General features: G+C 45.6%; 1 protein-coding gene across 8 annotated transcripts in view; it reads right to left on the bottom strand.

Moving 5' to 3' along the window:
• Positions 1-401: 401 nt before the first annotated feature.
• The window catches only part of TRRAP (transformation/transcription domain associated protein), a 144,885-nt gene continuing 133,399 nt past the window's right edge, over positions 402-11,887 (bottom strand). For all 8 annotated transcript variants that reach the window (XM_077140608.1, XM_077140607.1, XM_077140613.1 and 5 more), the window contains 3 exons: positions 5,139-5,342; positions 4,855-5,049; positions 402-2,644 (listed from right to left, as the gene is read on the bottom strand). In XM_077140608.1, the coding sequence (XP_076996723.1) occupies positions 2,360-2,644; positions 4,855-5,049; positions 5,139-5,342 (684 nt within the window). In that variant the 3' untranslated portion in view covers positions 402-2,359. The remainder of the gene's footprint in view (positions 2,645-4,854; positions 5,050-5,138; positions 5,343-11,887) is intronic.

Here is an 11,887-nt window from a genome sequence, read left to right as displayed (position 1 = left end):
TTTCTCAGACAGACGGACGCCCATGTCACTGTAAAATAACTCACAATTAACGTGGGGAGACGGCGAGAGCTGTTGCCTGATAGGCAAAGCCGGGCAATGCTGCCTCGGGCCAGGCTCACGGCGCCGCATGGTGGGTTGGAGCCGGGCAAGACCAGGCTCCCCAAGTTTCTCCATCAGCAGTTCTAGGGCTCTGGGTGCGTTACTTGCCCGCTGAGCTGGAAATCCCGGCTCTGTGAAAGGGACGGAGCACCCCTCCGGGCTCTCGGGCCACCTGCGCCACGAGGTCCAGAGAGTCCCGTCAAGGGCTCGATGTCCGCCAGGCTGCTGCGTCACTCGCCGAGCACTGGCCGGCTGCAACTGCAGGGTACTTACTGGTTCCCCAGTCCAGGCGTCCGCGGGCCACGCTGTCTCCTGGAGCGTGTGGCGTCTTGGGGCTGGCTCGCTGCCACCCGCGGTGTCCCTTGGCTTGCGGATGCACCTCTGCCCTGGTCACAGGGACTCGTCGTCCTCTGGCTGCTCCTCACCGACGAGGTCCAAATTTCCTCTGCTCATAAGGACTTCGGCCTACCCTGATTCAATCCAGCCTCATCCAAGAAGGATCTCTGAAGGCTCGATTTACACATGAGCCCCAGGCCTCAGGACCGGGAGGTGTCAGCTGGGGTCATGCTGCGATCCACCACGGGCCTCCACGACCCTCTTTGCAGATGAACAACCAGGCTCTAAAGCAGCAACACGATCAAGGTGAAACACACTTTTGCTTCTCCTACTGCATCTGGCTGTGTCCAGGGCTTTCTTTTGTGGTGGGGTTTGAGTGAGCTCAGCTGCAGGCACTGCCCACCACTGCGCTGGCCTGAGACAACAGGGGTCAAAGCATGGCAGCTGGGGAGAGCCCAAAGGCCGAGAGATGGGGCTTTGCCATCCTGACCTAATGAGCTGTGCGAAGAGCCACGCATCCCTCAGCAAACTGGGCGCTTCCCAACTGGGCAAATCCTTTAAAATTCCAAATCCAAGTTTTAGAACCAAAGGAGTACCCCGGTGCACGTCTCTTGTCCTGCTTTGCTGTCCCCCTCCTGTGGCCATCACTGTGAGTGGTCCTGCCGCCCCCACCCATCTGAGGGTGGGGCTCCCCTGCTTTGCTCACTGTAGCTCTCCTGAAGTGCAGACACACCAGGACAGGGTGGAGATGACGAGCTTGTGTAGCTGAGGTCCTACACCCCAGAAACGCCCGACACGGGCTATGTGCACACCTGTGAGCTGACGCCTCTGCCAGGACACCTGTCTCGCCCCTGCACACACACCTGTGTGGGGTGGTCCTCTGCAGCAGCGTGAAATACGTAAACAGAGCCGAGAGAAGACTGGACAGCCCCAGGGCTGCTCTTCTGCCTAGTCACAGCCAGGCGTCCTCACCATCACAACCTCACCTCCTGCACGTCTGGTTCTGAGCCACATTCCCAGCAAAGACTACACCTGTGTCCAAAAGGACACTCAAGTGGGGGAACAGCTCACGGAAACATTTTAAAGCACATAAAGGATGTCCAATCCTTTTATAAAATATTTATTCTAAAAAAAATCACTGTACAAATTTAGATAGAACATTCTCAATGCACAGATTTATGAAATGTGAACATAACAGAAAGACTGAATTTAACGGAAGCATTTCTGTTGCTGTTGTGTTTTTTCTTAAATTAGGAAGGAAAAAATGATTCTCTTCAGGTACAATGATAGTAAATGTCAAGAAGACATCCAAAGAGCCATCCAACAGAAAGACTCACTTGCCAACTCTGCAGTGCTGTTTCCTCTCAGGTGAATCCAGATCCAGAATGCATAAAGGCACGGCGTTTCCCACAGGGTGACAAAGCCCTGTCCATTCATGTCACTCAGCTAGATTCCCAGAGCAACTTAGCAAAAGTTTGTGCTTAGAGAAAAATCAGCACAATTTGTTCATCATTTTCAGTTTCTCTAACAGTGGATTTTCTGTACACTTGTTACAAAGTTCTGTACAAAGCACAAAGCCCCCGGAAGGTGTTACTTCTCAAAGAGTTAAAAATGGACCACATGGAACAGTTTTCTATATTCCATCTGTACATTCACATGGAGGGAGGAATACAATAAAAAAAGAATCCACAAAGAAAACACAGACTGGGGAATCCTCGCATCTTAAAAAATTCTTTTAAAAACTTACAGTAAGTTTCTAATTACCTAGCCATTTCCATCATTCAGCTCCCTCTAAGACTAAAGTCACTCTCTTTCACACACAAACCACCAAGAAAATAATCGCAACCAGAAAAACCGCAGGGCGTCTGCATAAAGCTCAGGACAAGGCGGCAGAGACCACGGGGCCCGAGGGCCTGGGGAGCGCTCACAGCCACGGGTGCCAGGCGGGGTCCATGCGGCACAGGTTGTCCAGGCTGTTGGCGGCGGCCACCAGGGTGCTGACTTTGCTCTCCCCGCCCTCAAACTGGGCGAGGTTGTGCAGGCGCGTCATGATGGCAGTGACCGCTTTCTGCACCAGGGACACCAGCTGCTGGCTGTCCATGTTCTCAGGCTGCCCGGCTGCCGAGAGAGGGGAGGACGTGTCTTCCTGTGTCTTTTTGTGCCAAGCAATGATTTCATCCCGAAGCACAGTTTTCAGAATGCCGTCCACCTGTGAGGAGCAGAGGAGAGGACCTGCGTCTAACCCAGAACCACCTCGGCACCCAGCGCGTGTGTGCCGTGCAGAAAGGGAAGCAAAAACACACATGGCCCCTTGCTGGAGAGACCTCTTAGGAGTGGGGTCAGCACCTCCACAGGACAGACCCAGGGAAGGGACGCTGCTGGAGGGCGGGGGTGGAGGCAGGCCCAGTGAGAGGCAGGTGAGCCATCAGGAAGGGAGACTGCCAGCCACCGTGTGGTGTGAAGACACAGGAAGTTCTTCAATGAAAGAACAAAAGGGGGTGAAGAACTGGGGGAGTGGGAGGAGAAAAGGTATAAAATGGTGGTTTTTTTTGGCAAGTTAGAAAATAAAGAGATGAAAGAATCACCCCCAGGCAGCCACCAGTCAGGCAGCAGCTCCAGGCCGGCAGGCAGCAATGATCCTCCATTACAGCAGCCACGAAGTAACAGCACCTGCTTCCCAGACCTCGTGACCACTCTCGGGGGCACCAAGCCACAACGCAAATCCACTTGGAGCTGACAAAGAGCCCTGAGCTAGCACAGATGGGTGCTTTTCTCTGCACATGCCTGTCTGCCCGAGGGAGGGCGAGGATCTGCAGAGAGCTAAACTTGGCCATATGCTGGGCTTGCGTCAGGAAAGGATGATGGAGACTGAGCGCAACCACCACCGCGGCTCTGAACTGAGGACAGCCAGGCCAGGGCAGGAGCGGGCCAAGGAGGGTCAGCAGGTCAGAGCTCCCGGTAGGTTAAAAGGCCTTAGTGTCTGTGCCCAGAGGGAGGGAGCCAGAGGCGGTGGCTGGTGGGGAGGGTGTGTGGGCTGAGGACACTCCAGTGGAAGGTCACGAGAGTGACGCAGAGGGAGAGACGTCAGGGATTCATACTGGAACCACCAGGAAAGGACGTGCACACACATCTTCTCGGACCGAGATGCCCAGCGGCAGGGCCAATGGCATGTTCAAAGGACGTGTGGGCTCCCATCTCAGCACTTAGGATTGTTTAAAAGTAACTTCAGACTAACAGACGCTGCCTCATTTGGTGACAAAAGGATGTGCTCAGGAAGAGACGACCTACGCAGAACGGTCTCTATTTTCGTGAACCGAAAGTCATTTACTAAGTGTAGACCGTTAGGAAATTCGGGCTCTGTGTTTGGAGAAATGTCCAATTTCTTCCAACCTAAACCGTTGAGAAGTAGGCAAAGAGGACTGCAGAGCATCACTCCAAGATGTAATGACATCCACTCTTTTTAAAGCTTTCGAACTAGACACCACTCTAAGGCCTACCCTCTAACCGCAGAAGTGTAACATTTTATCTAAGGGAAACTTCAAATGCTAAGCCAAAGGTAGGTACTAATGAACTGGCATTAGTACAAACAGAAACCTATTTATTTTTACCCGTTTACTATAACCCAAAACCACACAGCACACCGACACGTGCCTGCATTAGAGCCTTATCCTGTTATTGAACATTAAAAAAAGCAATATGTGCACATAATAATTTATAATTCTTCACAATTAAGATTTTGAGATAATCTCTATCAAACTGTTCTGAGTTTTTAGAAAATAACCACTTCCTGAAGCCTTCTTGACACAAACTGCCTTTCGCCGGGGTGGGGAGGAGAAAGAAGAACAAAAGGGAGTCAGATAGAACCATGACTGCCTGGAGAATTTTTTAGGAGTCTATAAAAGCAGGCAGTACAGGCCAGCACAGAAGGTGCCCAGGAAATAGCAGATGTGGCCACTGTCCCGCTGCGAGGACCGAGCTCCGGGCACCACGGCTTGGCTGGGGCAGGATGCAGGAAGCTTGCCAGGGGCCAATGCTGCACTCACCACACCTTGTTTTCTCAGGCATCACCACAACCTAGGAGGGAGACGCCAACCTGCAGAGAATACTTCTGCCCTTTAATTCCCACAAGACTTGCAAAATAGGAAATGGAAGGTAACTTTCAAGTGGAGTAAACATAACTGGGCGTGCAGTAGTGATGGGACGTGGCGGAAGAGTCCCTGAGTGTCTTTTTGCAGACTGGGTTCCTCAATATTCCGAACAGTCCTGGACAGGGAACCTTCCAAAACCCCTTCTCCCACATGAATGCGCTCCTCTGTGCTCCTCCAGAGCACCCGAATCTAACCCTTCTAACTTCTTATCTCTACAGCTCTGGCAAGGCCAGAAAGAATGTGCCTTTACCACGATGGCGCCAGGACCCACCTTGAAGTTTGGCTGGGCGAAACACCGGGCCACGGCGATCATGGAAGCAGTCAAAGGGCCAGAGACACCGATGGTGGTCAGGAACTCAGAGATGTTGGGTGTGAGGCGGAAAGGGACAGGACGGTTGGCATCTAAGTCTCCGGTTGCGTCGTTGATATCAAATCGAAAGTAGGCAACATTCAGTTTGCCAGTGTCCTAATTTTCAAAATGAGATGTTTTAGGAACATCAGACAGCAGAATGTAGAAGCCCAAAGGACAGGATCTAGCTGTTCATACCAAATTACCTGAGCAATCTGTAACATCTCAGGGTTGAGTCTATTTAAATGCAAGACAAATTCCGCAAAGCCGATCAGGGCCAGCTGGATGGTGAACATCTTCCGGAAGGTCCAGTAGTCGGTGGCGTTGGGGAGCGTGTGCAGAGCCCACTCCTTCAGCATGCTGCGGGGCACCATGTTACCCTGGACCTCCTTGAGGATGTCTCGGAGAACCTGACGGAAATGCATGGGTAACTGATAAGGGCATGTCTGCCTTAAAAATATATAAATGAATGAATAAATGAACGAATGACCGGCCAACTCACCACTATTCCCCCTGCGAAATACAAAATTTACATTAAAAAAAAACTAAAACTGGGGAACATTTCCCTACATTCAAATAGCAGACTATATTGCTCCATGAGTCTTCCCTCTAATTCACTAATGAACAGCTTATTATCTTCTTCTTTTTTCAAAAGGCTGACTCTCAAATTCTAATTTCTTTTTTACTTAGCACCAGGAGAGTCGAGTCTGTTGACAAGTGAGTACAGGTGCAATGTCATGTGATACGTATAGGAGTACCCATGATCATTCAATCTCCCTCCAGGCTTCCCCATCTCCTTCTATAAAGCACTGATGGGGCAGTTTAAATAAAAGCATTAATTGCATGATTTGAGATATTTGTCCTACTAAGACTGTAAATACCTGAAAACGACTCCGCACTTGCTAAGAAGTACAGGTGAACACCCACAACACTATCTCAGATCAAAGGCCATTAAAGACAGAATTTTATGAACTGAAGGAACTAATCTAAAAAGAGAACAGATGTTATATAACATTCATAGTGGAATGGAATGAAGACAATAACTGAAGGTAATCTGGGAAATCCACAGGTATGTAGAAATCAAATGACACATTCCCAAATAATCAGTGGCCAAGAAGACAAAGCGAAATGAGAAAATATGTTAAGATGACTGAAAACAAAAACACAAAATACCCAAACTTATGGTACACAGCAAAAGCAGTGTTCAGAGGGAAATTTGTAGCTGTAAATATTAACATTAAAGAAGAAAGATCTCAAATCAATAACCTAAACTTTCACCTGGAAAAAAAAAAAGAGCAAATTAAACCCAAAAGCAGCAGAGAAAGGAAATAATAAAAGATCAGGGTGGAAATAAGCCAAACAGGGAACAGAAAAACAAGAGAGAAAGTCAACAAAACCAACACTGGTTCTTTGAAAAGATCTACACAATTGACAGAACTTGAGAAAGACAGACTAAGGGAAAAAGAGATGCCTCAGGTGACTAAACCTCAGGTAGGAAAGAGGAGATGTCACTAAGGACCTCACAGATACCAAAGCAGTAAGAGGGAATATTAAGAGCAACTGTCTGCCAACAAACTATGTGGGTTATAAATGGATAATTTTCTAGAAACACAAAAACTACCAAAACTGATTAAAGAAGGGACAGACGATCTGAATAGGCCTGTAACAAGCAGAGACTGGATTAGTACTTTCAAAAGACCCCACAAAGAAAAGTTCAGGCAGCTTCACTGATGAAGTCTACCAAACATTTAAACAAGAATACCAACCCTTCACAGACTCTCCCACAGAACAGAAGAGGGGGGACACTTCCCAATTCATGCCAAGATCAGTATAATGCTGATACCAAAACCAAACAAAGACATCACAGGAAATCTACAGACCTATATCCCTATGAACACAGATACAGAAATCCTCAACAAAATACTAGCAAATTAAAGCCAGCAACACATAAAACGCACCACAAGCAACTAGAATTTACGCTAAAGAGTGCAAGGTTGGATTAAAATGAAAAAAAAATAATGGAATACCACATATTAATAAAATAAAGGACAAAAACCAATGATCATCCTAATAGATACAGAAAAAGCATATGACAAAGTCTAGGACTCTCTTGTGATAAAAACACTCATACAACTAGAATAGAAGGACTTTGCTCAACTTGAGCCAAGGTATCTAGGGAAAAACCCAGAGCTAATATCATAACTAACAGTGACAGGGTACAAGCCTCCTCCTGAGTTTGGGACTACATCAAGTACGTTACTCTCGCTGCCTCAATTCAGTGCTGTACCTGGGATCCTAGTCTGGTTAAATGAACAAAAAGAAATCAGAGGCCTCCAAGTAGGAAAAGAGTATGTAAAACAATCTCTATTTGTAGGTGACATGATCTTACGTGCAGAGAACCCTAAAGAATTCTCGTCAAGATAAAAAACAAAATTAAAGAAAGCTAATAGATAAGTTCCAGCAAGGTTGCAGCACAGAAGATGAATACCCCAAAATCAACTGTATTTCAGTACACACACAGCGAACAATCCAAAAATGAAATTAAGAAAACAATTCCACTTACAACAGCATCAGAAAGATTAAAATACTTAGGAATAAGTGACTAAGACGTTCAAAACCAGTACAGTGAAAACTACCAAAAACTGTTGAAAGATATGAAAGAAAATCCTAATAAATGGAAAGACATACTATATTCATGGACCGGAAAATCTAATGTTGTGAAGATTGGCAGTACTCCCCAAACTGATAAACAGACTCAAGCAATTCCTATCAAAATCCCAGCTGCCTGTTTTTGCACAAATATACAAGCTGATCTTAAGATTCAAGGGAACCAGAAGAGCCAAAACAGACTTGAAAACACAGAATAATGTTGAGGGACTCATACTTCCTGATTTCAAAACAGTTGCTATGGTAATCAAAATGGTGTGGTCTTGGCATAGGGAGAGACGTACAGATTAATGGAATAAAGCAGAATTGAGAGTCCATGACTAGCTATTACATTTGTAGTCAACTGATTTTTAAACTAGATCTCAGGGCCAATATGTGGTAACTCAACTGATTTTTGACATGGGTGACGCAACAATGTGCAGAAAATAGTCTTTTCAACAAATGGTGCTGTGATGTGGTAGTTTGATTCAGTTGTCAACTTGGCCAGGTGAAAGCACCTAGTTCTGTTGCTGTGGCCATGAGCCAATGGCATGTGAACCTAATCTGTTGTTGATTACATCTGCAGTTGGCTAGGAGGCATGCCTGCTGTAATGAATGAGGTTTGACTTAATTGCTGGTGCTTAAATGGAGGTCAACGTAGCACAGCCCAAGCAGCTCAGCATACCTCATCTCAGCACTCACAGCTCAGCCCAGGCCTTTGGAGATGCAGAAAGAAAACACCCCAGGGAAAGTTGTTGGAACCCAGAGGCCGGGAGAGAAGGCCAGCAGAGACCATCCTGTGACTTCCCACGTAAGAAAGAACCTCAGATGAACATCAGCTGCCTTTCCTCTGAAGAATTAATGAAATAAATCCCCTTTTATTAAAAGCCAATCAATCGTCTCTGATGTGTTGCATTCCGGCAGTTAGCAAACTAGAACAGGTGATAACTGGGTGTCCACATGCAAAATATTAAAGCTGAATGCCTATCTTACACCAAACACAAACATTAACTCAAAATGGATCATAGACCTAAATGTAAGAGATAAGATAAAATTTTTAGCAGAAAACATAGGAGTAAATCTTCATGATCTTGGGTTAGGCAATGATTTCTAGATACAACACCAAAAGCACAAGCAACAAAAGAAAAAAGTAAGTTGGCCTTCAAAATTTAAATATTTTGTACTAACTAAAGGACACCATCAATAAAGTGAAAAGGCAACCCACATAATGGTCACTTATATTTGCAAATCACGTGTTTGATAAGAGATTATATCTGGGACATATGAAAAACTATTACAGAACAACAAAAGGAAAAAATACCCAATTAAAAAACAGGCAAAGGACTTGAATAGACATTTCTCAAAAAAAGATACATAAACAGTTAAAAGGCACATGAAAAGATGCTCCACATCATGAGTCATCAGGGAAATGCTAATCAAAACCATAATGCGTGACCACCTCATAGAATAAAACATGTCAGGTAAGTGCTGGCAAGGATGTGGAGAAACTGGGAATGTGCAACTGTGCAGACACTTTGGAAAATAGTCTGGCAGTTCCTTAAAAAGTGAAAGGTAAGAGTTAACATGTGACACAGCAATTCTACTATTAAGTATTTACCCAAGAGAAGTAAAAACATATCACTACACAAAAACTCATATACGAATGTTTAGGCCAATATTATTTGCAATAGCCAAAAAGGAAACAACCAAACATCTACCAATTGATGGACAAACAAAATGTGGTATATGCATATAAAGGAATATTATTCAGGAAAAGGAACTAATGATACATATTACAACATGGATAAACCTTGAAAGCCTTATGCTAAATGAAAGAAGCCAAACACAAAGGACCACACATTATTTGATTCCATTTATATGAAATGTTCACACAGACAGAGGGTCTGTGGTTGCCAGGGATCAGGGAGATGGAAAAACGGGAGTGAGCGCTAATGGATACATGATGTTTCTTTCTGAAGTAATAAAAATGTTCTAGAATCTAGTGGTTATGGTTGTACAACTCTGTGAATATACTAAAAACAATGAGGTGAATTTATGGTATGTGAATTGCATTCTCAATGAAGGCTTAAAAAATCTGAAGGGTGAAGGAACAGACTTAAGAACAAGATGGACTTAAGACGACTAAGATGAAGCCATGAAGTGGGGTCAGCTTTTACTGTTGCAGAATTTCTAGCTGGCCCTGGAAGACCCTAGCACTGTTCCCAAGCTGGAACAAACATCAGTTCCATAAGTTACTCATACTGTTTATAAAACACCCTTGGGGGATTCAGATACCCTGTTTGAGGACAGAGTCACCAGCTTATACCTTGTAAAAGGTAATGGTCGCCTTAAGATTATAATCCACTCCTTTCCCACAAACATCTCAAAACAGCTTGTGGTCCACAAAATGACCAGGCAGTGACCATGCCACAATGAAGCACTGGCAACAATTTCAAGGAGGTCCTAGCTCTGTCACAGAGGTGTTGGTTAGCTGATGGCTGGGGGTAAGCGGCCATACTGAGTCAGTGACACAGCACATGACTCAGGAGACAACCCTCAGGGGTAAGTGGAAGGCGTCCGCTTTATTGAGGAAGTGCACAGGCTTATATAGGCTGGAAGCATGCAGGGACACGTGTTGGATGGGGATTGGTGGCCGTTGTTGCTAGGGCGGAGGGCAGATGTATGTGTTGGGCTGAGACTGGTCACCGTTGTTGCTAGGGTGGAGGGTAGATTTAAGGTTATCGCTTTTGGCGCAAACCACCGCCAGTTCCGGGAAGAAAGCCGGTTGCGGGCTAGGCCGTTTTGTGTTGCCTTGCATGCGCCACGGCAGCCATGTTGGCAATATTTTATGGCTTCTCCATCACAGTGGCAATGTGAAAACAGAAGTGGGAGGACACTTTTCTTGGACAACTTCAGGCCCTGCCTCATCCTCAGCACCGCTGTGCTGGGTGCCAACAAACAGCCCTTGGGTTCATCATTCTAAACAAACCCGAAGGACCAGGACCAACCAAAGTGAGTGCCCCGGGAGAATGAAGGGACAGTCACAGGTCCTACCTCTGTATTCTCTCTGGAAGAAGCACAAGAAAGCATCTGGGGAGCAGGCCCAAAGAGCTGCCTCTTGTCACCCCACCCAATCCTGAACAAAACCTTCTAATTCAGAGTCCACATCAGCCCTGCTTTCTACCAGGTAAGGAAAGGGACTTTTGTTAGAGGGGCTGTAGGTGAGAGCCACCCATGCCTTCTGGGATTGGTACCATTTTTACTGAAATAGCTGGGCAGACACGTTTTGGGATTTGCCATTTTTTCTTGCATTTTGGAGCACACACAACACACAGACTATACATGACCTGACGCACCCAGCAGCAAACCCGATAGACATGAACAGTCAGTAAGTAAAGGCGACAAGGAGTCTTGTGTTACTCATATGAGGCTTGGCTGACAGACCAGTCTGCCATAACTTACTTAAAAAAAAAAAATTTTTTTATTACTTAAAAAAATTTTTTAAAAAAAATATGACAAAGAAACATAAACATTCATTATTTTTGATCATTCCGTTCTACATACATAATCAGTAATTCATACTGTCATCACATAGTTGCATAGTCATCGTCATCATCACCTACCAGAAGATCTGCTTCAATTCAGAGAAAGAAACAAAAAGACAACGAAAAAAATTCACACACACCACACTCCCCCCTCCTCCCCTTTAAATTTTTTTATTTACGATACATAACCACATACAAACACATTCTTATCATATGATCATTCCGTTCTTGTTATCTAATCAATAATTCACACTATCATCACATCATTGCATATCCATCATCATGATCACTTCCCAGAACATCTGCATCAATTCAGAAAAAGCAACAAAAAGACAGAAAAAAATTCATACATACCACATTCCCCCGCCCACCGATCACCAGCATTCCAATCCACTAAATTTATTCCAACACCTGCTCCCCCCTTTATTCACTTATTTTTAATCCATATGCTTCACCTGTCCATCGACAAGGCAGACAAAAGGAACATCAGACACAAGGCTCCCACAATCACACAGTCACACTGCGACAGCCACATCATCACACAACCATCCTCAAGAAACACAGCCACCAGAGCACAGCTCCACACCCTCAGGCAGTTTCCTCCAGCCTCTCCAGCACAACCCGACCAACAAGGTGACATTCATTCAATGCACAAGAACAACCTCCAGGATAACCCCCCGACTCCACCTGGAACCCCCCAGCCACTGAAACCCCACTTTGTCTCATCTTGCTCCTCCCACCCCTGGCTGAGAAGATTGCCTCAA

This window comes from Tamandua tetradactyla, chromosome 23 (assembly GCF_023851605.1).
Source record: "Tamandua tetradactyla isolate mTamTet1 chromosome 23, mTamTet1.pri, whole genome shotgun sequence".
NCBI classification, from domain to species: domain Eukaryota; kingdom Metazoa; phylum Chordata; class Mammalia; order Pilosa; family Myrmecophagidae; genus Tamandua; species Tamandua tetradactyla.
The sequence above is the reverse complement of the archived record's forward strand: the minus strand, read 5'-3'. Positions and strand labels throughout refer to the sequence as shown.